Genomic DNA, 25,716 nt, shown 5'->3' on the forward strand with positions numbered 1-25,716 from the left:
CCTGCGCCTGCGTACTGCCATTCTTGACCCTCGAGCCCAGGCGGCTGGCTGGCGGCGGCGGGCGGTGGCCTGCTGCACGCGGCACGGGGTGGAGCACGCGGCACGGGGTGGAGCACGCGGCACGGGGTGGAGCACGCGGCACGGGGTGGAGCACGCGGCACGGGGTGGGGCCCACCGGGACTGGCCGCGCGGGCGGCGAGGCCACGCCTCCCGGGTAAGGGGCCGCCCCCGGGAGCCGGACTCCAGCCTCCTCCAGAGCCGGAGCTGACCCGCGCGGGCGTGGGCAGGAAAGGTTCTGGTGGGTGGCGAGGAGGGGGCCGGCCAGGGTGGAGCCGGGGTGGGGGGAGGTGCCCCAGCCCAGGAGGGGCGCATGCTAGACCTGAGGTCTGCAGGGCCAAGGCTGCGTGGCTGAAAGGGTGCCGAATCTGGAATTGTGCCCTGGTGGGAAGCTTGTCCAGGCCTCCCTTCTAGGCCTAGAATGCGCATTTGCTAGAAGCCTGCCCAGGGTCAAGCGTTCCAGGCCTGGAATGTGCATTTGTTGAAAGCCTGCCCAGGCCCAAATCTGTTGGTTCTAGAATCTTCTGGACAAACACCTGCTTTAGCCTCAATCCTACTTAGTCCAGCCCCTTCTAGGCCTAGGCTGAGTTAACTTAGTTCTGAGCCGTGTGAGCCCCAAAGCCTTTTGGGGCTGGAAACTTGTCAGGCCTTGATCAGCCCCAAAGCCTGCTAGGCCGAACCCACTGTGCCCACACGGCTTGCTTCTTTCTCTGACAGACCAAGTCACAATGGCAGGGACCGAGATCTCTGTCCCTCCGGAGCAGTTCACCAAAATCAAAGAAGGAGTGTTGATAACAGAAAAAGCCCTGGAGGAGGGAGAAGACGGGGTGTGCAGAGTGAGGGAACACCCAAGCTCTGAAGAGTTAGAGGCCGAGAGCACCCACGGGGCCCTCCAGGCCAAGATCCCGGGGGGCAAGCTGGAGCTGGTGCTGGCCATCCCGGAGGAGGACGAGAAGCACATTCTGACCCTGCAGACGGCGCACTTGACCTCCGAAGATGCGGAGCTGCAGGACCTGGCACCACAGCACCAGGGAGAGGTGCCGGTGGTGGTGCAGCAGGTTGGTAGTGGGCTGCAGTCACTGGTGCGGCTTGGGGAGGGGTCCCAGCAGAGCCTGCACCAGTGTGTCACCATTAGCATCCAGGAGGAGATGTACCCGCTGCAGGAGGTGGAGGTGATGCAGTTTCATGTTCTGGAGGAGAATGTGACCGGGGCCAGTGAAGACAGTAAGTGTGCAGTGAGCCTGGCAGAAAGCTCTGGATCTATAAAGGTACGACTGGTTTTAATAAAATGTGGGACGGGGGAGGAAGCCAGAAAACTATTTTTTAGAGTTGCCCTTCATGCAGTATTATGTATGGACAAGCAGTTTAAAATTGGCCATTTAAAATTAAATACAGTAAAAATATTTCTCAGGAAAATCTTGGGAGACCTCGTGTTGTTTTTTAAGAGTTTAAAAAGTTACACTCATTAGAATACGATGAGATGCATCGAGTTTTCAAGTTGTATTCTGTTTCACCACCGAAACCCTTGATGCTTAGTAATTACAGTTTAAGCATTTTGGTTGCAATGGACAATCTTCTGTGCTTCTTTAATGTGTGTTTTTCTCTATGGATTCTATAGTTTCATCAAAGCAAAGAGTTGAATCAGGCTGTAATTCATAGTATTGTACTTGTTTGAATACTTGTTTTTGTGTATTAGCTTGAGAAACGTCAGGAAGAGGAACAGCTGCTGGTTGAAGGTGGATTCAGTGAAGAAACAGAAGGGCAGTTTTTTCTTGTGGAAGCGAGACCAGGAGATGAAATTGTTCTGACAATTTCAACCTTAAATACTGAGAAACCTGCGCTGGGTCAAGCACATGTTGAAAAAGCCAACGCTACAAAAAGTCGAAAGAAGACAAAGGGTAGGCCAGTTCATTTGTAAGAGACTCTTCAAACAACAGGGCTGCTGATTCTCTTTAGGGGAAGGGGATGGCCATTGAAGTTTGAAGTGGTTGCCTTAGTCCCTTTCAGAATGTCAGGAAATGGGAGAAATTTTGAACTAACATTCTGTATTGTGAATCAAGTCCAAAAGAGTTTTTGCATCTTGTGCGCAAATGTTTTGAAAGCATAGTACAGAGGCTCCCGAAAAGGGCCGTGCACATAAATAGAAGTTTGGGCCCCATCTGCTCCCTAGTTTGCAGCCCCGGGGGGTTAGGGGGTGTCTGACGGAGACCAGAGCAAGTGCTTCAGGCCCTGGAGAAGGAAGGAGTGATGCCCAGAGGGCAGCAGAGGTGCCCTTTAAGGGGAGGGGATGTTTAGGTGAGGCCAGGAAAGAGGATGACTCTGACCCTCGAAAATTATTTGTTCAGCTTTTTAAAAAGTATTAGTTTCTCCCTTATTTAAATCAAGAGAGTTCACCTTTGAAGTCTCAACTTTTAGCTCATTTATAAAAAGTCATATCTGGCCACCCTCGGCTGTTTCCTCCTTCTAGCAACAGCTAGTCGGGGTCAGAAAGAGACTCAGTTTAGAAAGCCACGCTGCCACCACGATCCCTTCTTCTTACGTGTGGTGAACGTTATTCATTTAGGCTGATTGCCTCTGGCTTCAGTAGCTGGTTGCATTCGTAACCTTTGCTATATATTAGTTTCTCATATATTTAAATCAAGAGATTGTACCCCCAAATTCCCAGCTCCTAGCTCATTTTCAGGTTTTTAGTATATTCACAATTCTGTGCAAGTGTCACCACTGTCTAATTCCAGAATATTTTTATCACCCTAAAAAGAAAAGTGTACCCATTAAACAGTCACTTCTGGGCATTTCATTTAAATGGAATTATACCCAGGTAACACGTGGCCTTTTGTGTCTGGATTCCTTCACTTACCATAACGTTTTCAAGGCTCATCCACGTCGTAGCATGTGTCGGTACTTCATTCCTTCACCCCTGAATAACATTCCTTTGTATGGATACACACCATATTCTGTTTATCCAGTGATCTGTTGATCCACATTTAGGCTGTTTTTACCTTTTAGCTATTGTCCATGGTGCTGCTGTGAATATTCATGGACAAGTTTTTGTTTGCACACCTGTTTTCAGTTCTTTTGGGTGTATACCTAGGAGTGGAATTGCTGGATACTCTTATGTTTCACTATTTGAGGAGCTGCAGCTGCACCAGTTTACATTCCCACCAGCAGTGTAGGAGGGTTCCACTTTCTCCACATTCTCACTATTCTCCATTTTAAAAAATTACAGCCATCCTAGTGAGTGTGAAGGGGTATCCCGTTATGGTTTTCATTTGCATTTCCCTAATGACTAATGATGTTGAGTATCTTTTCACGTGTTATTGGCTGTTGGTGTGTCTTCTTCGAAAATGTCTATTCAAATCCTTTGCCCATTTTTAAATTGGTGCCTGTATTAGCTTCCCAGGGCTGCCATAACAAAATGCCACAAACTGGGTGGCGTAAAACAACATAAACGTATTCTGTCACAGTTCTGGAAGCTGGAAGTCTGAAATCAGAGTGTTGATACAGCCATGCTCTGTTGGAAGGCTCTAAAAGAGAGCATGTTCCATGCCCTTCTCTTAGCTTCTGGTGATGCAGCAGCTACGGCATCCTTGGCTTGTAGATGCATCCCTCCAAGTCTCTGCCTCTGTTGTCACATAAAGTTCTCCGTGTGTCTCTGTTCTCTTCTTATAAGGATACCAGTCATATTGGATCAGGACCCGTCCTAGTCCAGTATGATCATCTGAAATTGTCTTCAAAGACCCTATGTGCAAGTAGGGTCACATTCATAGATATTTGCCATTAAGACTGCAACCTATCTTTTCGGGGAACACAACTCAACCCCAAAACCTTCTATTCCAAGTTTGTTGAGTGTTTCATCATGAAAGGGTGTTGGAATTTGTGAAGTGCTTTTTCTGTACCTATTGAGATGATCACGTAGGTTTTTTTCTCCCTTTCTTTTGTCAGTTTGGTGTATTACATTGATTGATTTCCATCTGTTCAACCTCTCTTCCATTACTGTGATAAATTCCACGTGGCCAAGGTGCACAATCTTTTAAATATGCTACTGGATTTGGTTTGCTAGTATGTTGAAAATTTTTGCATCGGTATTCATAAGGGATATTGGTCTATAGTTTTGTTTTGGTGTCTTTTTTTTCAGTATCAGAGTAATACTGGCCTCATGAAATGAGTTGGGAAGTGTTTCCTACTCTTCTCCTTTTTTTTTTTTTTTTTAAGAGTTTTAGATGTTAGAGTTTTGAGTTTAGATGTTTTCTTTTTTTTTTTTTTTTAAGAGTTTTAGATGTTAGAGTTTTGAGTTTAGTTTTTTTTTTTTTTTTTTTTTTGAGTTTAGATGTTTTTTAAGAGTTTTAGATTGATGTTAATTCTTTAAGTCTGGTAGTGTTCTCCAATGATGCCATCTGGCCCTGGGGGTTTCTTTATTGAACGTTTTTTGATTAATGACTCAATCTCTTTATTGATTGTAGGGCTATTAGGATTTTCTATTTCTTCTTGAGTCAGTTTTGGTAGTTTGTGTGTTTCTAGGAATTTTCCATTTTGTCTAGGTTTTCTAGTTTATTGGCACACATTTGTGTATTATAGTCCTTTTTACTTCTGTACGGTTGGTAGTACAGAAATAGTAGTATACTTTGCTTCCTGATTTTAGTTATTTGACTTATCTATTTTTTGGTTACCAGTCTAGAGAAAGTGTCAATGTTGATCTTTTAAAAGAACCAACTTTCAGTTTCATTGGTCCTCTCTGCTGTTTTCTTATTTTCTATCTCATTTATCTTCACTCTAATCCTTATTATTTCTTCCTTCTGCTAGCTTTGGGTTTAGACTTCTCTTATATTTCTAGTTCCTTAAGATGTAAAGTTAGGTTATTGATCTGAAATATTTTTTCTTTTTTAATGTAAGTGTTTACAATTAAAAGTTTCCTTCTGAGCACTTTAGCTATATCCTGTAAGCTTGTTTGGCATATCCTGTGTGCCATGTTTTCACTTTTATTCATCTCAAAGTATTTTACAGTTTCTTTGTGATTTCTTCTTTGACCCATTGGTCCTTTAGGAGTGTGTTGTTTAACTTCTATATATTTGTGAATTTTCCAAATTTCCTTCTTTTATTGATTTCTGACTTCATTCCATAATGGTCAGAGAGCAAATTATTTCTGTCTTTTAAAATTAATTGACGCTTGTTTTCTGATTTACCATATGGTCTTTCCTGAAGAAGGTGCCCTGTGTACCTGAGAAGAATGTACGTTCTGCTGTTGTTGAGTGGAGTGTTCGGTAGCTGTTTCTTCTGTCCAGTTGGTTTATAATGTTGTTTAAGTCTTCTGTTTCCTTGATGATATTCTGTCTAGTTCTCTTCATTGTTGAAAGTGGGGCATTGAAGTCTCCAACTGTTATTGAAGCATCTCTTCCTACTTTCAATTCTTTCAGTTTTTGCTTCAAGTATTTTGGGGATCTGTTATTAGGTTCACGTGTATTTATAATTGTTATATCTTCATGATGGTTTGACTCTTTTATCATTGCGTTATGTTCTTATTTGTCTCTTGGAACAATTTTTGTCAAAGTCTGTTTTGTCTATTAGTAGAGCCACCCAGCTCTCTTTTGCTTACCATTTGCATGGAGCACCTTGTTCGGTTACCACATTAGGTGAGAAAAGGATGTGTGTAGTTACTTTGTATTTAAGTGGAACTTGAACGCCTAAAGAAAGGTTTTTACAAATACATAAATGTTGTCTCTCCCTCCTGCAGAAGTAAAACGAACCTTCCACTGTGACATCTGCATGTTCACCTCTTCTAGAATTTCGAGTTTGACTCGTCATATGAAAACTCACACCAATGAAAAGCCCCATATGTGTCACCTTTGCCTGAAAGCTTTCCGTACTGTTACTCTCCTTCGGAATCATATCAACACCCACACAGGTAAACAGCTGAGAAGGACGTTTCCCTTGAATGATGTGTGTTGAGGCTTAGGTAAGAATGCAAATCCATGTGTTTGTATATTAAAATAATGCATTTTTTTAGACTTTAGTTTTGTCTCTTTTCTTCAATTTTAGTTAAAAACGTTGGATGTTGCAAAGATTTTTCTCATGTCTTTCCGGGGCATTTGTGGTTTAAAGAGCCTCTTAATTTTTAAAGCATTTTGAGACTGAGTGTCATTTATAAGTTATGATTCCCTAGGAAAATTGTGGTTAAATCTTGCTTAAAAGAATAAACTATGTGATTTTACAGGAACCAGGCCCTACAAGTGTGGTGATTGTGACATGGCATTTGTCACCAGTGGAGAACTTGTCCGACACAGACGTTATAAACACACTCACGAGAAGCCCTTTAAATGTTCCATGTGCAAGTATGCTAGCGTAGAGGTAAGTTCACTCTTAAAGTTTCATAGTTTCGTATTAAGAAGCTGCTGTAAAAGCCATGTAAGTCAAACTACTAGTAGAATCTCTTGTAACATCTCTGCAGGAAATAATACTCATTCTGTTTCCTAAATTTAATTTTTAAAATGTGATTTCTTTTTTTCTTTGATTACCGACTAGTGAAAGCAGTATGTAGAGCTGTACAAATTACAAATAATCTGTGGTCCTTGAGAAATAATTCTCGTATTTGTTAAAAAGTTCTACCTTGCATTCTTTGTAGGACTCATTCCACAAAATCAAAGTGTATTTGCTCTAACAGAACAGAGATCCAATCTGAATTTTTGCTGAGATTTTTGAGCTTTCCTCAATGGCACTTGACTCGATACAAAGCAATGTGCTTAAAGATTTAAACATGGCCATTTCCACTCTTAATGACAGAGGCCAACTTTTTAAACCTTCAGTTATAAGTCATGTTCATTTCAACTAGATCGGTTTATTTATACCTTCCAGCAGATTTAGCACACCCTCAGTGAAACAACAGCACAGTATATTTACTTTTGAGTGTCACTTTTGTACAATTAATCTTTAAGAACTCCACTGTCTAGCAGAGCGCATGCTGGGTCCTGATTTTGAGCCCCATTGGGAAAGGACGATACACTTGAATTGAACTGAGTTAAAGGGGATGGCTAACGTTTAAATACAGTAGTGATGAAACTGTGTTTCATCAACTAGGAAATTTCACAGACAGGGCAGAATTTGATTCCAAAAAAAAAATTTTTTTTTTTTTTTGCTATTACTATTTTTAAAAATTATTTGTCATCTGAGTTAAAGGTTGAAACTGTACTGTGAAAACACAAAATGAGGGTTTCAAAGAGCAAAGCCACCTGAGAATCCTAAGCCTAGAATAGACTTTTGGTTGGTGTCCCGCCAGTTCTCAGCACAAATTTCCCACGTTCGCTGAGACCCTTCTCCAGGGTCGACCTCGACATATGGACCCCCTGCTTCTGCCATCACCCTGTTTTTTGCATTTTCCAAGTCCTGGCATGCTGGTCTGCTCCAAGGGGGAGTAGCCAAAGCCCCCCACCCTGACGCCACCCCTTTACACATGTGCCAGCAGGAATGTGTGAAGCTGGGGTGCAGAGTACACCAACTTCTGAACTCCCCTCCCTCCCCCTCCTACCTTTCAAAGCCGTCCAGAGAAGGTTTACACACAGCCTTCTTTGATCCTTCACACCACTCAGCTTACCAAACCTCTCATGCTACAATTTTAAACATTCCTTTTGTTTTGCCTTCTGATACACTCAAAGATATCTTTTTTTCTTCTAAAAATCTAAGCTAAATTTTTTGGGTTGGATCTTGTTTTCCATTCCGAGTCTTCCTTTGTTCTTGAATGTTCTTTAGGCTTCTGGGTACTTGCCGCACGTTAGGGAACCAGGCCAAGTGAAGCCTTCCTAAGATCACAGACAGGCCGCTGAGGGCTTTCCCATGTCTGTAGCCCAAGCATGGTTCATTACCTCTGTTTCTGCTAAAGGTAGAAAAGAGCCTGAAGTAAGTGAATACAGAATAAGAACAGTCCTAGAAGGTTAATACAATAGGCCAAAAACATGATAAAATGGGCATGTTTGCCTTTTAACTAATTGCCTACGATATGTAATTAATCAAATTTGAATGTATTTTCTTCTACTTAAAAGTTCTTACAAACTGCTACCGCGTAGAATCTATTCCTTTTTATATATATATAAATTTATTTATTTGTTTATTTTTGGCTGCATTGGGTCTTCGTTGCTGTGCTGGACTTTTCTCTAGTTGCCGCGAGCTGGGGCTTACTCTTCGTTGCGGTGCGCGGGCTTCTCATTGCGGTGGCTTCCCTTGTTGTGGAGCATGGGCTCTAGGCGTGCAGGCTTCAGTAGTTGCGGCACACGGGCTCAGTAGCTGTGGCTCGCGGGCTCTAGAGCGCAGGCTCAGTAGTTGTGGCGCACGGGCTTAGTTGCTCCGTGGCATGTGGGATCTTCCCGGACCAGGGCTCAGACCCGTGTCCCCTGCATTAGCAGGCAGATTCTTAACCCCTGCGCCACGAGGGAAGTCCCCGCGTAGAATCTATTCTTAACGGCAAGGAAGGTGTTCTAACATCCCTGGGCCGTTTAGAGTCCACAGAAGTTGGAACTGTGAAGTGCCTCCGACAGATGTCGGTCCATTCAAGAGCTCATGTTTTCAAGTTTCTCTATTTATGCAACCAAAAAATTTTCTGGCCTCTGCACTCCTGCAGCATGATCTAAACTTTGCAGCTATTGAGAGGCCGTTGCCTTAGAAATGAAAATAAAATTGTGGATACCACGGAGCAGCTCGATTTCCGTTTTCCTTTGTAAAGTGAAGCTGAAGGTGAGAGTCTCCTGAAGCTCCGCTCATTATCGCCCCAGGGTCTTATGCACACACGTCAAATGCAGTACCTCATGCACCACGGAAAAGAAAAAGCAGTGGCTTTAGCATGTTTTCTTCAGGCTGTGAGATAGGCTCTGCTGTTAAAATCGGACTCGTTTAGATATCTCTTATAACACTGGTTTATTGAAGACTCCACAAGTTGGAAGTTTCTATTGCAATAAATATCTTTCATTTGTTTATCAGGCAAGTAAATTGAAGCGCCACATCCGTTCACACACGGGCGAACGCCCCTTTCAGTGCTGTCTCTGTAGCTACGCCGGCAAAGACCCCTACAAGCTGAAACGGCACATGAGGACGCATTCCGGTAAAAGTTTCTCACTCTTAAGGCCAAATAAGTAAAGCGTAGTTTCCTTCTTACAAGTGACCTTGTCAAAGTTATCTTCAGTGCAGAATTAAAGTTTGAACGTCAAAGCGAAGTTCTGACACAGGGATGTTGCCTTTGCCTTTATTTAGCGTTAAGGGAGCATAATTCAACACATAAACACAGCACGTAAATACCCCGTGGTGACCCCACTGTGAAGAGTAAACACCGTCAACTATTTGCTCCCATGGGTTTTCCAGGGTTTTAAAAGTCGGCGCCTTAATTCATCCTTCAACTTTAAGGCAAAACAAAAAACAAGGTGTACTGATTTCGTAAAGCACTCTCTTTATATTTTGTTGTATAAGGGCTATGATATGTGTGCTTCTGGGTTCTTTACACCAAGGGTAGGAACTAGGTGTGGGTCTTGAGCTGTGAGTAGCCGCCAGATGTTAGGAGAGTCGCCCATCTGGACTGCTGTCCACACAGCTGGACAGCACGTTGTCCGGGCTTGATTTAGGAACCTGGCCCTAGTTGGGAGTTAAACATATGAGAAAGGAGTTGCAAAGGGAGTCCTGGGGGGGAAAGAAAGGCTTTCAGCTCCAGGTGTCCTTTGGGGAGCACCAGGGGTTTCGGGGTGAAGCCCCTCGGCGGAGGGTCATTGTTGTCATCCGTGTCCCAGGTGAGAGGCCCTACGAATGCCACATCTGCCACGCGCGCTTCACCCAGAGTGGGACCATGAAGATTCACATCCTGCAGAAGCACACCGAGAACGTCCCCAAGTACCAGTGCCCGCATTGTGCCACTGTCATTGCAAGGAAGAGTGACCTGCGTGAGTGTCTGGCATAGAGAACTTCTTTTAGCTGCCCCGTGGGCCGGCTTTTCGGGAAGCCTGCGGAGCCCTGGGCCTGATTCCAGGGAGGCAGCGGGATTCAGGAGCTGCTCCTGGGTTGTTGTGTTTTTTTTTTCCGGACGTCCTGTGGTGCCATCTTGTGGCTAGATAGCATAAGTGCAGTTTCAGAGTCTGGCCCAGGCCCGGTCCAGGTACACAGGTGAGCTCTCACGGGCATTTGAGCTCATAAAGGGCTTCCCCGGGTATTATTTTATTCCATATTGGGCCTGTTTTTACAGATGACGAAGCGGATAAGGGACAAAAAGCGAACTGCCCCAGAGTCTCGTGACCAGGTGCCAGGAGGTGGCCTGATTGCAGGTTCTGACTCTATTAAATGATCTCTCCCGTGACACTCAGCAAATTTTTCTTAAACCCTTGTTGTGACCCTAAACAATTCTGGGAACCGAGGATGCAAAGGCAAGAAGCAAGACATGGTTCTTCCCATAAGGAACTTGCTTCAGTAAAAGAGCCCGCTTCATGTGACGTGAGATCCGTATTGTGACAAGGTAAACCCTCCTAACAATACGAGGCACCTTGAGCAGTTCCGAGTGCCAGATTGGGAGCTGGGATTGTATCCCGCCTGCAGGGGAAACCGGCCCTACTTAGCCGTGGGCGGTGGTGGAGGTGACGGTGAGTGAACCAGCCCCTCTCCTTTGTTTCAGGGTTCCTGGTCTCTCATTTTCTTCTTTCTAAAACACATGACACTGTGACACTCAGAATATGTCGGCAGAAATAGAGTCCCTGGTTTGCCCAGAGAAATTCTGGGGATGAGAGGCACAAACATTTGCAAACATTTCTGAAAGGGTAAAGGTGTTTAATGAAGTCTTAACAACTTTGCATCCAAATCCTTTGTCAGTTGCAAAACACAGCCCAGTGAGACCCTGTAGGGCACAAGAGTCTTGAGTCAGTTGCCAAGAAAGGACATTTTCGACACCACGGCAAAGAAATACAGGTTATGTCCCATCCAAGCCGGTGGCGCACTCCCTATACCTCCGTATACCATATAAGATGCTTTGTACACAAGCTAAGTCTCCCTTCCTGTCACTATATGAGACACCAAGCTCTTTAAATGACCGAGTCGGCACATATGAGGTGTGTACCTCTGCCCTGCAGAGACGTCTTACACAAAGGATCACAAAGCCACCACGCTTTAGACTCAGTTGAGCAGAAATTATCCTAGAGCGTGCCTCTCAATTACGATATAGGAGAAAACAGAGCACTGGCCTCTTAACAGAACGTCGGGGCTTTTATTTTAAGCCAAAATACAGAAGTTATATCTTTGTTATGTAAAACCATCTTTTTTTTTTTTTTAATTTTTATTTATTTATTTATTTATGGCTGTGTTGGGTCTTCGTTTTCTGTGCGAGGGCTTTCTCTAGTTGTGGCAAGCGGGGGCCACTCTTCATCGCGGTGCGCGGGCCTCTCACTATCACGGCCTCTCTTGTTGCGGAGCACAGGCTCCAGACGCGCAGGCTCAGCAGTTGTGGCTCACGGGCCCAGTTGCTCCGCGGCATGTGGGATCTTCCCAGGCCAGGGCTCGAACCCGTGTCCCCTGCATTAGCAGGCGGATTCTCAACCACTGCGCCACCAGGGAAGCCCCAAAACCATCTTAACATTATCCTAAAATTCCACCCACACCGTAAGGTTCTCCAAGTGCTTTGTTTTTTGGTTTTATTTATTTATTTATTTATTTATTTATTTATTTATTTATTTATTTATTTATTTATGGCTGCATGGGGTCTTCTCATTGCGGTGGCTTCTCTCTTTGTGGCGCACGGGCTTAGTTGCTCTGCGGCATGTGGGATCTTCCCAGACCAGGGCTCGAACCCATGTCTCCTGCATTGGCAGGTGGATTCTTAACCACTGCGCCACCAGGGAAGCCCTCCAAGTGCTTTGTTACATGAACACACTAGGTCCAATATGCCCTACCTTATGTAACTCTTAACTCTATATGAACGAATATTAAAATGAGATGTCAGTGCGCCGTGCATTTAGAGCAGCAGTTTTTTAGCTGAGAGTGATTTTACCTCCCAGGAGACATTTGGCAATGTCTGGAGGCGCTTTGGTTGTCACAAGTGGGGAGGAAGGGATGGTACTGGCACTAGAGGGTAGAGGCAGAGATGCTGCAGAACATCCTGCAGCGCACAGGACACCCCCCAGGAAGGCGTTAGCCAGCCTCAAGTGTTAACACAGGCGGACCTCGTTTTATTGCACTTTGCTTTCTCGTGCTTCTCAGATACCGCGTTTTTTACAGATCGAAGGTTTGTGGCAACCCTGCATCAGGCAAGTCTATGGGCACCATTTTCCCAACAGCATTTGCTCACTTCTTGTCTCCGTGTCACATTTGGTAAATCTTGCATTATTTCAAACCCTCCACCAGCAAAAAGATTATCACTTGCTGAAGGCTCAGATGACGATTAGCATTTTTTAGCAGTATTTTTAAAGTATGTACATTGTTTTTTAGACATAGTGCTACTGCACACTTAATAGACTACAGTATGGCATAAACAAATTTTATACACAGTGGGAAACAAGGAAGTCCATGTGATTCGCTTTATTCGCTTTATTGTGATGGTCTGGAACGGAACCTGCAATATCTCCGAGGTCTGCCTGTAGTAGCAAGGATGAGAAACCCTATTTGGAGGGTAGGGGGAAATCGGCCTCACAGAAAGTAACCCTATTCTCCTACGTTATGCTCTGTTACTCTTTTAGGTGTCCATTTGCGCAACCTGCATACGTACAAAGCTGCAGAGATGAAGTGCCACTACTGTCCTGCTGTCTTCCACGTGCGCCATGCTCTCCTTCAGCACCACAAAACTCACAAAAACGAGAAGAGGTTCAAGTGTGAACACTGCAGCTATGCCTGCAAGCAGGTACTGTGTTTCAGGCACTTTGGGGAGGAGCCCAGAGTTGAAAGCAACCGTTCTTAAAGTGTGGTTCACAGACCCCTAGAGGTCCTTGAAACCAACCAGGATCATAAGATCAAAATCACTGTTATTAACTAGTTGTAATGCCAACACGTTATTTGCCCTTTTGACTAGGTGACATTGGCACTGATGGTGCAAAAACAGTGGAGCTGCTTTAATGTGAGTCAGTGCGGCCACACCAAGCAGGACTGCTGTGTTCTTGTTCTTCGTGCACTGGCAGCAAAAAGAAAGGGCAGTTTACTTGAGAATGTCCTTGACAAAGCAGTGAAAGTTATATTCACTTTATTCCATCTTGACCCTGAATGCTCTTTTTAATAGTCTGCACGATGAACTACAAAGTTGGCATAAAGCACCTCCGCTGTCCTCCAAAGCACGGTGGTCAACTGGAGGAGGCATCTGTGGGACTTTTGAGTTGCCAGCTCAACTAGCCACTTTTTCATGAATCACTATTTTTTCTTGAAAGAACAGATGACAAACTCTGCTTATTCCATTATTGGGTATTTGGTAGACGTTCTCTTGAAAGCAAATGAAGTGATCCTGCCATGTCAAGGAAAATGGGTTGCCAAGAAAGCAATTTCCACTTTCAAGAGGAAATTAGAATTAGAATTTTGGAAAACTTATATCCATCAGTGTGAACCTGGCAGCTTTCTAACACTTAAGACTTTGCAAATGAGATTGAAGTGATTTTAAGAAAGCATTTTTAATAGTATATATTCAACACCTAGAAGCTCTTTATAACTCAGTAAGCTGATGTTTTCCAAATGACCCATCTGTTATTTACAAAATCATGCATGGGTAAAAGATCCATTCAAAGTATAAAAAGATCAACACATTTTAACGTAACAAAGTACAAAAAGTTCATTGGTGTGGTTTCAGGCCCCACATTTTAACCAACTTTTAAGAAATTACCACTTGTTGAATTTTGGTGTAATAGAGAAGAATATCCACAATTATTTGAAAAAGACTATAAAAATTCTGCTCCCTTTCCCAACTACATATCTGGGAGAGCAGATGTTCTTCATCTATTTCAGCCACAATAACACACCCCTGCAGACCGAAGGCAGAAGCTATTTCCTTTGAATAATGTTGCCAGACTTAGAAATAAAAATAGATAATGACCAGTTAAATTTGAATTTCAGGTAAACAACAAATACTTTTGTATATAAGTATGTCCCAAATAATGCAATCTTACATATGAGGCGAGACATTAGTTTTTTTGTTTTAAAAAAATAGATAATAGACATTTACAGAAGTATGTTAACATAGTTGATTTGTTGTTATTTTTAAATGAATTGCTAAATATTTTTTATATTTTTAATTTCTCAATTGATTTCTAATACAGTCAATATTAATAGATATCATCCCCATAAACAAAAGCTCCTTGGAGTTGTTCATGATTTTTTATGAGTATAATGGGTCCTAAGACCAAAAGTTGAAGAACTGAACAGCGGTTTTGAAGCATTGTGTGCTACTGTGAATATTTTGCCACTGGTCACCAAAGGTGGAGGTCAGTTCTTATTGTGTTTCAAAGTGTGGGCTGGAAATAGTATATGCTTTGAATAAAGGAGAGTGAGTTTTTCTTGTAGATTTTGAGCATTAGACTGTTCGGATGCCTCAGGCTCAAATTTGTTTAAATGAACTAAGAGAGCTTCCTGGAAGATGGATGAGACTTGGGAGGTGGTTCCAGGGAGGATAGAGCCCCAGGTATTTAGGGAGCAGAGAGCAGACAGGGGTACCTGGAGGCCAGGGATGAGGCCGGAGCACTGCTGGGTGCACTGAGCCACTTTGGTCCTGGAGAACAGCCCTCCCGGGTTAGACCATGACTCCCAGCAGGAGACCAGGTGATGCTTACCTGGGAGAGAGGGATGAGCTGAAAGGTGTGTGGCGGGGAGGTGTATGTTCATGAGAGAAAGATTGCAAGGAAGACCATCAGTTAGGGCATTAATAGTAACGCAGAAGTGGTCGTATATTCCATCTGAATAATCATGCCATTTTAAGTAAAACAATAAAATGTGTACTTCCGCTTGGCTCTCTCTATATTCTTGTCCTGATGTCCCAAATGATTTACTCATATAAATCTTAGTTAAAATTTTTGGCGATTTCTTTGCCAAGAACAATTATTTTCACCCAAATGCTTTTTTTTTTTTAAAAAAAGGAATTTATTAAATGTATTTATTTATTTATTTATTTTTGGCTGCGTTGGGTCTTCATTGCTGCGCATGGGCTTTCTCTAGTTGCAGTGAGCGGGGGCTACTCTTTGTTGCAGTGCGTGGGCTTCTCATTGCGGTGGCTTCTCTTGTTGTAGAGCACGGGCTCTAGGCATGCGGGCTTCAGTAGTTGTGGCACATGGGCTCAGTAGTTGTGACTCTCGGGCTCTAGAGCGCAGGCTCAGTAGCTGTAGCTCACGGGCTTAGTTGCTCCGCGGCATGTGGGATCCTCCCGGACCAGGGCTCGAACCCGTGTCCCCTGCGTTGGCAGGTGGATTCTTAACCACTGTGCCACCGGGGAAGTCCCCCACTATGCTTTTAAATCAATATGAAGATTTGTAACACTATCAGGAAGTAGCCGGGACAATGTTTAGATGCTTAATGTCCTTCAGACAATAGATTTTCAAGTTTGCAGGTTCCATCCGCCCTTGTAAACTCAGGTCATGGCAAATAACTATAGAAGTAGGGCTGCAAATACATAAGCTGTTTTGGAGGGGAAATTGATTACGGTTTCACTCCCCAAGGTATGTTCTACTGCATCCCCCCTGGGACTGTGGGACCAGCTGGGATTAATCGTGAGAACTTGGTAACCTGATGGCAGGGACTGTGTAAGCTTGTTTCCCAGAGGCCAGACCGCGCTACTTCCACGGTAGTGCTGTGTCAAGAATGCGTTTGCTTTGTTTTTTCTTAAAAATGCACACATCTTTGGGGAGGAAAAAAAAAAGGTATACAATAAATAACGTCTGATGCTAAAAAATTCCTGTCAGTAGCTCAGCCATTTGTTTTCCTTCCCTTCTAGGAACGTCATATGACAGTTCACATACGTACCCACACTGGAGAGAAGCCGTTTGCCTGCCCCTCCTGCAATAGATGTTTCCGACAGCAGCAACTTCTAAACGTGCACTTCAAGAAATACCACGATACAACTTTCGTCCCGACTGTTTACAAATGCCCCAGGTGTGGCAAAGGCTTTTCCCGCTTGGTAAGCTCACTCAAGTCCCAATAAATCCTCCTTGAAAAGATCCCTGTGTCCCCAGGCACAGTGTCACACTTGGGCAGTTTTATCCTGATTATAGAAACTTGCCAGGATTTAAGACAGCATCTGTCATGCCTTAAGAAAGTGGTTATTAGTTTTTTAGAGTCACAAAACTCTTGAAAATCTTATAAACATGTGGTTTCCCTTCCGTGAAAAAAGACACTCCTGCAGACAGAATCTTGCAAATGGCTTTAGGGAGTTCTCAGACTCCCAAACAATCTACAAAGAACCCCTGCTTTTAGGGTAACATTTTAAAAATTGTCCCTGTGGATTAGATTTAGGCTACTTCACAGAGAGAATGCAATTTTTAATATGTTTTGTAGATATTCTTAGAATAGGGCTCTCGGTACTGTGCTCAGAAATACATTTACTCTTCAATTTTATTTTTTTAGGTGTCGTATTAGTTATCTATTGCATAACAGATTACCTCAAGACGTAGTGGCTTAAGACAACCAGGATTTGTTATCTCTCATTTTCTGTGGGTCGGGAAGTTGGGAGTGGCTCAGCTGGGTGGCTCAGCCTCTGGGTCTCTCGTGAGTTGCAGTCTGGACGTTGTCAGGGGCCGCAGTCATTTGATGGCTTGACTGGAGCCGGAGGCACTGCTTCCAAGATGGCGTGCTCAACATGGCTGTTGGCAGGAGGCTTCAGTTCCTCACTACGTGGACCTCTCTGTTGGGCTGCTCAAGTGTCCTCGTGACCACAGCGAGAGAGAGCAAGGAGGAAGCCACAGTGTCCCCTAATCTTAGAAGTGACACGACCCTGCTTCTGTTCATTAGAAATGCATCATATAATTCAGCCCATTCTCAAGGGGTGAGGGGTAAAGTCCCTTTTGAAAGAAAGCGTGCCAAAGAATTTGTGGACATTTTAAAGCCACCACAGATGATTAGCTAGATCCCTAGATGATGTGTGTACTTTATAAAAGTTTAAAATTATCTGAACTTGACTATTTTTATGGAAGAAACTATCTTTTCTCTTAGAAGAAGATGGTAGGGTAGTTGTGTTTTTTGTGTGGGACAGTTCTGGAGTGTTAATGCTATTAGTTCACAATTTCAAACAGAAGCGGTGGCAGTGCTCCAAAAATAGTGTCATTCATACTGAGTTAAAATTGTAAAGAAGCTGCCCTTTGGTGTGAGAAACAAGAAAGCAGAGAAAAGAATAAGTCAGCCTCATAGAATCCTTCAGAACATAAAGTCAGAAGTTTTGAAACTTTTCCTTCCATTTGAGAAAGCACATTGGGACTTGCATCTAGAATATAGAAAGAATTTTTACAACACTATAATAAAAAGTTAAATACCCTATTAAAAACAGGCAAAGGGGGCTTCCCTGGTGGCGCAGTGGTTGAGAATCTGCCTGCCAATGCAGGGGACACGGGTTCGAGCCCTGGTCTGGGAAGATCCCACATGCTGCGGAGCAACTAGGCCCATGAGCCACAACTGCTGAGCCTGCGCGTCTGGAGCCTGTGCTCCGCAACAAGAGAGGCCGCGATAGTGAGAGGCCCGCGCACCGCGATGAAGAGTGGTCCCCACTTGCTGCAACTAGAGAAAGCCCTCGCACAGAAAACGAAGACCCAACACAGCCATAAATAAATAAATAAATAAATAAATAAATAAATAAATAAATTTAAACCAAAAAAAAAAAACAGGCAAAGGATCTAAGTAGACATTTCTCCAAAGAAGATATACAGATGGCCGATAGGCACATGAAAACATTCGTTGCTAAGGAAATGCAAATCAAAATCACAGTGAGATACCCCTAGGACGAGCCATTAGAATGGCTGTGATCAAAGAAGGCAGATAATAAAAGATGTGGGAAAACTGAACCTGTTATACATCGCTGGTGGGATTTTTAAATGGTGAAGTCACCTTGTAAAACATTCCAGCAGTTCCTCAAAAAGTTAAACATAGAGTTACCATGTGACCCAGCAATTCCACTCCTAGGCACGTATCCCAAAGAGTTGAAACATATGGCCACACAAAAACTTGTACACAGATGTTCACAGCAGCATTATTCATAATAGCCAAAAAGTGGAAACTACCCAAATGTCCATCAACTAACAAACAGATAAAACATGGCCGGCCCATACACTGGAATATTATTCAACCACGAAAAGATGTGAAACACTGATACGTGCTATATAACGTGAGTGAACCTTGAAAAAAGCCAGACACAGAAGGCTACGTATTATATGATCCATCTTGATGAAATGTCCAGAACAGGCAAATTCATAGAGACAGAAAGTAGATGAGTGGTTGCCAGGAGCTGGAAGGAGGGGAAATGCAGAGTGACTGTTTACGGTACAGGATTTCTTTCTGAAATGTTCTAAAATTGATTGTGGTGGATAGTTGCACAATTCTGTGAATGAACTAAAAACCTTGAATTATACATTTTAAACAGGTGAATTTTATGGTATGGGAATTATATCTCAATTAAGCTGTTTAAAAAAAATAAAAGAAAGGGATTTCCCATTTCTGGTTCCATGTGTAAGGAACTTGGAAGTCACTACTTCATCCTAGCAAGTAAAAAGCTGAACAGAGTGAAAAATCAACAACTCTTTAGGATCAGTAAAAGAGGTGAGGCCACAGGGCAAACCGCTGCCCCCAAGCTTGGAGACACAGGTGAATGCAGGGAGTTCCCTCTTACCTGAGCAGAGACTTAGAAGCAGGAACTGCTGTGGAAGCCAGTGCCGGTGTAGGAAAACCAGAGCTGTCATTGATGAATTGCTGGAGGCTCGGTGCGGACGACTCTGAGTGTTGAAAGGTGCAGGGGGATCCAGTCATAGGGGGATCCCCACAATATTGTGAGCTTTACCACCAGGAGTTTAACAAGGTTCCCACGGCGAATATCTAAGAAAAAAACAAAAAATCTCCTTCTGCTTCCTGCAAGGGGAGTGGAAAAGGAACCATTCTTCTTAACAAAGTCTGTCCTGGGGGTAGACTAGTTAACCAGTGCCTAATCTGCTGGGGTTTTATCAGAGCCTAACTGACCTGGGGAAGGGAAATACCCAACTCCACCCCATTCTAGACATTCTGTCCCACCCAAGAGGGGAGAAAAAAGACACTGAGGAACCACAGCCCAGAGGCACAGGCTCACGTAAAGGCCCAGCCCTCAACACAGGCTGGAGAATGCACCCCACACCACCACATTACTAAAGGCTTATTTACGGCAGCTTCTTTTATCCAATAAAAAGAAAAATTCCAAGGCGTGCCAAACAGCAAAAAACACAATTTGAAGAGACAGAGCAAGCATCAGGAATGGCGGGGATGATGGAGTTATCAGGCCAGGAGCTTAAAACAACTATGATTCACATGCTAAGAGCACTAACAGAAAAAGTAGGCAGCACGCAATGTAAGCAGAGCTGGAAATCCAAAGAAAGAACCAAAAAGAAGTGCTAGAGATCAACAACAATGTAACAGAAATGAAGAATGCTCTGATGAAGGAAATCAAAAAACTAAATGGAGAAATATTCCACGTTCATGGACAAGAAAACTCGATATCATTAAGACGTCACCTATAGATTCAATGCAATTCCTATCAAAATCTCAGCAAGTTATTTTGTGGATATTGACAGACTGATTCTAAGGTTTACAGAGAGAACAAAAGACCCAGAATCGCCAACACAGTATTGAAGGAGAAGAATAAAGTTGGAGGACTGATGCTACCCGACTTCAAATAAAGCTTCAGTAATCGAGAGATAGTGCAGTATTGCTGCAAGAACAGACAAACAGATCAATGGAACAGAATAGAGAGCCCAGAAATAGACATCCGTAAATACAGTCATCTGATCTCTGAGGAAGGAGCAAAGGCAAGACAATGGAAAAAAGATAATCTTTTCAACAAATGATGCTGGAACAACTGGACATCCACGTGCAAAAAAAAAAAAGGAATCTAAATACAGACCTTACACCCTTCACAAAAACTAACTCAGAATGGGTCACAGGGAGAAGAGGAAGCTGGGATGAAGTGAGAGAGTAACATTGACATATGTACACTACCAAAGGTAAAATGGATGGCTAGTGGGAAGCAGCTGCATAGCGCAGGGAGATCAGCTCGATGCTTTGTGACCACCTAGAGGGGTGGGATAGGGAGGGTGGGAGGGAGGGGATATGGGGCTATATGTATACATTTAGCTGATTCACTTTGTTGTACAGCAGAAACTGACACAACATTATAAAGCAATTATACTCCAATAAAGATATAAGAAAAAAAAAATTGGGTCACAGACCTAAATGTAAAACACAAAACTATAAAAGTCCTAGAAAATACCATATGAAAAAAATCTAGATGACCTTGGTATGGTGATGACTTTTTAGATAAAACACCAAAGACATGATCCATGAGAGAAAAAACTGATAAGCTGGGCTTCAATAAAATTAAAAACTTCTGTGAAAGACTATGTCAGAAAAATGAGAACATAAGCTACAAACTAGGAGAAAATATTTACAAAAGTCACATCTGATAAAAGATTTATCCAGAATATAAAGAACTCTTAAAACTCAACAATAAGAAACCAACCCTGTTAAAAAATGGGCCAAGGACTTTGACACCTCACCAAAGAAGATATACAAATGGCAAATAAGCATATGAAAAATTGTTCCCCATCATATGTCATCAGGGAAATGCAAATTAAAACAATGAGATACCACGACACACCTATTGGAATGGCCAAAATCCGGAATACTGACAATACCAAACGCCAGTGAGGAGGTGGAACAACAGAAATTCTTCTTCATTGTTGGTGGCAGTGTAAAATGGTGCAGCCAGTTTGGAAGACAGTTTAGAACTTTCTTACAAAACTAAACATACTCATACCACACAATTCCACAGTCGTGCTCTTTGGTATTTACCCAAAAGAGTTGAAAGCTTATGTCCACACAAAAACCTACACACAGGTGTTTATAGCAGCTTTACTCATAATTGCCCAAACTTGGAAACAACCAAGACTTCCTTGAGTAGGTGGATGGATAAACAAACTGTGGTGCATCCAGACAGTGGAATATTACTGAGCACTAAAAAGAAACAAGCCAGCAAGCCATGAAAAGACATGGAGAGGGACTTCCCTGGCAGTCCAGTGGTTGGGACTTTGCCTTCCAATGCGGGGGGTGCGGGTTTGATCCCTGGTCAGGGAACTAAGATCCCACATGCCTCACAGCCAAAAAACCAAAACATAAAAAAGAAGCAATATTGTAACAGATTCAATAAAGGCTTTAAAAATGGTCCACATCAACAATGAGACGCCTGATTGAACACCTGTATGGACCGTAGCCTCCTGGACTTTGGTGGATTTTGACCCACCTCTTGGATGGCTCATTGTGAGCAAACAGCAGTAAGATGGAGAAGGTGGAGAAGTTTTGTGGTCTATATACCTTCCTTTTCTTTTTTTTTCCCTCCTCTCCCTTGTCCCTTTCCAACTCCTCCTTCTTTAGTAGATTGTAAAGAAAATGTTAGCATCAGAGAACTAGAATTGGATTGAAAGGGCTTCCAAGAATGGAGAGAAAAGCTTTGGTAGAGGACCAGATAAGTCAAGGGATCTTAACCACGCAGCAAGTATGTGATTTGTCTTGGATGGCACCAGAGTGCTTTTTCTGGAACTGCATCATTTTGACAGTGCCACATATGCTCATTTAACACAAATTTGTGAAGGACTTACTAGGTGCCAGGCTCTGTGCTAGCCCCAAAGACGCCGGATTCATAAGGTTGGAGTTATATCTTTGAGGATCATTAAATCTATTAGTTCCCGAACATTGTCACTCTTTTTTTGTTGTTACTCTTATTTTTTTCAATTAAAAACATTTTTTTAGATAGAGAACTTCTTATTAATTCCTTTTATATAATTTAAAAAGCAGGTTTTTAATGTAATAATTTAGCATGGCATAAATGTTTAGTCATTACAGTTGGAAAATTGTTACTCTTTTTTTTTTTTAATTAATTAATTTTTGGCTGTGTTGGGTCTTCGTTTCTGTGCAAGGGCTTTCTCTATTTGCGGCGAGCAGGGGCCACTCTTCATCGCGGCGTGCGGGCCTCTCACCGTCGCGGCCTCTCTTGTTGTGGAGCACAGGCTCCAGACGTGCAGGCTCAGTAGTTGTGGCTCACGGGCCCAGTTGCTCCGCGGCATGTGGGATCCTCCCAGACCAGGGCTCGAACCCGTGTCCCCTGCATTGGCAGGCAGATTCTCAACCACTGCGCCACCAGGGAAGCCCCTGTTACTCTTATTTTTAAGAGAAGTTACAAAAGTTAATGGTAATCCGAAACCAACAAAACAATGGCAACAACAAAAAAATTTAATATCAAAGAAAAAATTCTATTTTGAAGATGTTATCTAGAAAGAGTGAATACTTTAATTAAGTGAAATAATGATTATTTATGGACTTATGGTTACTTATTGGTTTTTGTGTGCCTAGTTCTTTAAAGATCTAGCATGACCAGTACTGAATACTTCTATTCAACTTGTGATTCCCAAGAAGAGGAATGGGTGTCACTTTCATCTCTTTCGCTGAACTTGTAAATACAAAAAGTGACATTGTTATCAGTACATTATCTTTGTCTAGGAGGACAACAGTATACTTTGAATTAACTTCCTGTGTTAGGAGTTCATAGTATATGCAGTAATACAAAATGAACTGCAGCAACTGCTTGTGGGGTAAAGGATTATAAGTGTCTCAGATTAATGAAAATGGTGCAATTCTCCTCAGATTTCCCCTTTCTGAACATGAGAGCAGCCAGTTATTTTCCTGTTGAAAATTCTCAGATGTTGTATGACAGCGAGTGGAATGAAGCTATTTCTTCATTAAGAATAGCTATTAAACTTCTATTTCTTTTCTCTCTAAAAAAGATTTGATGGCACAGGCATAAAGAAAGAACTACTGACTAAATACTTGGTTTTCATTCTTAGCCTCACAATACACAATGGGCAAAATATAACAATTAGATGGTAGAAACTTAAGTTAATATTTACTTTCAAAGTTATGGGGCAGGACATTTCAAGAATTGGAAGAAGTTTTATAAAAATTGTTCGTAAAGAGAACCTCAAATTCCTTTTTAGCTTCCAAAATAGTTGAACTTGCAAGATCATGTTTTTGACCACTGCAAAAAATTTTTTTTAAATCAGCAATACAAATTTGAATATTTTAAAATCACTCTTTTATAACATTATTAGACTAAAGGAGAAATCAAGAATAGAATTAAAATTATATTTAAAACTTACGAACGGCACATGTCCAAACTAACGGGATGCAGCCAAAAACTACAGCTATTCGAGTCCTTTGCACTTCCGTTTGAATTTTAGAATTAGCTTGTCAATATTTGTAAAGTTGTAGCTTTAAATGAGTTTATAATACAAAATGTAAAAGAGGAAATAAACATTTAAATTAATATTTTAGAAAGAGCAAAAAAAAAAAAAAGGTCCACATCAAAAAAATCTTAAAAAATAAAAAAAGACATGGAGGAACTTTAAATGCACATTAAGTGAAGGAAGCCAATCGGAAAAAGCTCCACACTGTATGATTTCAACTCTGTGGCAAAGGCAAAACCGTGGAGACAATAAGAAGACCAGCGGTCGCTTGGGGTTGGGGTTTGGGGGAAGAAAGAATAGGCAGACCACAGAGGATTTGTAGGGAAGAAAATCTACCTCCCTCTCAATTTTGCTGTGAACCTAAAACTGCTCTTTAAAAATTGTGTTTAAAAATAGACAAATAAATGAAAGTGTATCTGGATACTCAAATTCAATTTAATTTTTAAAAAGTATATGATTCACGGGCTTCCCTGGTGGCACAGTGGTTGAGAATCTGCCTGCCAATGCAGGGGACACGGGTTCGAGCCCTGGCCTGGGAAGAGCCCACATGCCGCGGAGCAACTAGGCCCGTGACCCACAACTACTGAGCCTGCGCGATTGGAGCCTGTGCTCTGCAACGAGAGGCTGCGACGGTGAGAGGCCCACGCACCGCGATGAAGAGTGGCCCCGGCTCGCCGCAACTAGAGAAAGCCCTCGCACAGAAATGAAGATCCAACACAGCCATAAATAAATAAATAAATTAAATAAACCCAAAGTTTAAAAAAAAAAAAAGTAAGCTGAAATATTAAAAAAAAAAAAAAAAAGTATATGATTCACAAACTTCCATTCTTTAGCCCACAGTGGTCCCAGTGTATCTCTATACCAGAATGTCACAGGGCCACCCCTCTCCTCCCCAGTAAGGACCCCTGCTCTGGATTCAGAATACTGGGCACCTCCTCTCTTGAGAAACATTTCCCTGACACAGATGTTTGTTATATTACTTTGCCCCCTGGGCCTAAATGTCCATATGTTTACCTAAAATCTTACCCCACTTATTTTTTTAAAGGCTGGATGTGTTTTTGTTTGTTTTGTTTGCTCATCCAAACTGGTGTCAGGAGTTCTTAACCATGAACTTTGTGAAGTTGTAGGGAGACTGTGTATGGAGATACACATGCCCTTTGCTGGGGAAGGAGCCTTGCTTTTTATCATATTCACAAAGGAATCCTTGACTCCAAAAGGCTTGGTTTTATATACTTCGTCATCCTATAAACCAGGGATTGGCACACTTTTTTCTGCAAAGGGCCAGAGAGTAAATAATTTCAGCTTCACAGACCAGTTTCTGCCCCAACTACTCAAGTCTGCCGTTGTAGCTCAGAAGCAGTTTGCCAACCCCTATGGATAAGCATAAAATGGAAGAAATTTAAATACCATTCCCCTCCCCTTACATGTGGATCCTTCCTCTTTACCCCGACGCACCAGGACAGTCCTGAGCGCCACTCTGAAGTCTCAATGGAAATTAGGGGTCACATTTTATATAATCAGCATATTTAATGACATGCCGCCAGTATCTTACTTTAGCATGTGGACTTAGTGTAAGTGTTCTCACTTATTTTAAACCATCCTGAGTGTTCATAGACAAAAATATATCGTTACTAAGTTTGATAGGAAAGCTCTGAGCTGCCTTTTTAATTCCAAATGTTGTACAGTCTTAATAATACGTCCATGCATAGTGGGTCTGGAGGGAAGCTGGCAGGGCAGTAAAATGCCCATGGCATATTATTGATTTTCATAAAATCGAGGATATATTGAATTTTTCAAGCCTCACTTCAGTAGAAGCAGTCTAGGAAAATTAATTTGGTCTTCTCATTGACGACCATGACTTTAAAAATATTTAAAAATAAGCTGGGTTTCGGCTAGACCAAAACACAACAGAAAAAAAAAATCATCTTTTTTGTACAAGATTACCCAAGGCGCGCGCTCCTCCTCACTTCCCGTCTCTTTACCCGTGGGTTTTCCACGCCATTCCCAGTGATGCTGGCTTTCCCTGTGCTCTCATTTCTCTGGCAGAATAACATGCAGAGACACTTGAAAACGTGTGGCTCCGGGCAAGAAAAGCCAACCACCTCGGAAAAAGGAAGACGAACAAAAAAGAGGAAGCCGACCATCCCGAAAGAGACAGCCAAGGAAGCCGGTACCTCATGTTAAATGAATCAGGTTTTATTTTGACGGCGGTTTTCTGGTTGTACGTTTCCCTGGG

The 25,716-nt window shown here is 42.5% G+C and overlaps 1 protein-coding gene across 2 annotated transcripts in view; it reads left to right on the top strand.

Moving 5' to 3' along the window:
• The first annotated feature begins 785 nt into the window (after window positions 1-785).
• The window catches only part of CTCFL (CCCTC-binding factor like), a 37,528-nt gene continuing 12,597 nt past the window's right edge, over window positions 786-25,716 (top strand). Inside the window, exons 1-10 of one of the 2 annotated variants that reach the window (XM_059896769.1) lie at window positions 786-1,100; window positions 1,200-1,325; window positions 1,754-1,955; window positions 5,786-5,956; window positions 6,266-6,399; window positions 9,016-9,136; window positions 9,813-9,962; window positions 12,735-12,895; window positions 15,956-16,138; window positions 25,527-25,650. In XM_059896769.1, coding sequence (XP_059752752.1) covers window positions 786-1,100; window positions 1,200-1,325; window positions 1,754-1,955; window positions 5,786-5,956; window positions 6,266-6,399; window positions 9,016-9,136; window positions 9,813-9,962; window positions 12,735-12,895; window positions 15,956-16,138; window positions 25,527-25,650 — 1,687 coding nt within the window. Of the gene's footprint in view, window positions 1,326-1,753; window positions 1,956-5,785; window positions 5,957-6,265; window positions 6,400-9,015; window positions 9,137-9,812; window positions 9,963-12,734; window positions 12,896-15,955; window positions 16,139-25,526; window positions 25,651-25,716 lie in introns of both variants that reach the window. The other variant, XM_059896768.1, reaches the window with a different exon arrangement.

Source organism: Balaenoptera ricei, chromosome 15 (genome assembly GCF_028023285.1).
Source record: "Balaenoptera ricei isolate mBalRic1 chromosome 15, mBalRic1.hap2, whole genome shotgun sequence".
NCBI classification, from domain to species: domain Eukaryota; kingdom Metazoa; phylum Chordata; class Mammalia; order Artiodactyla; family Balaenopteridae; genus Balaenoptera; species Balaenoptera ricei.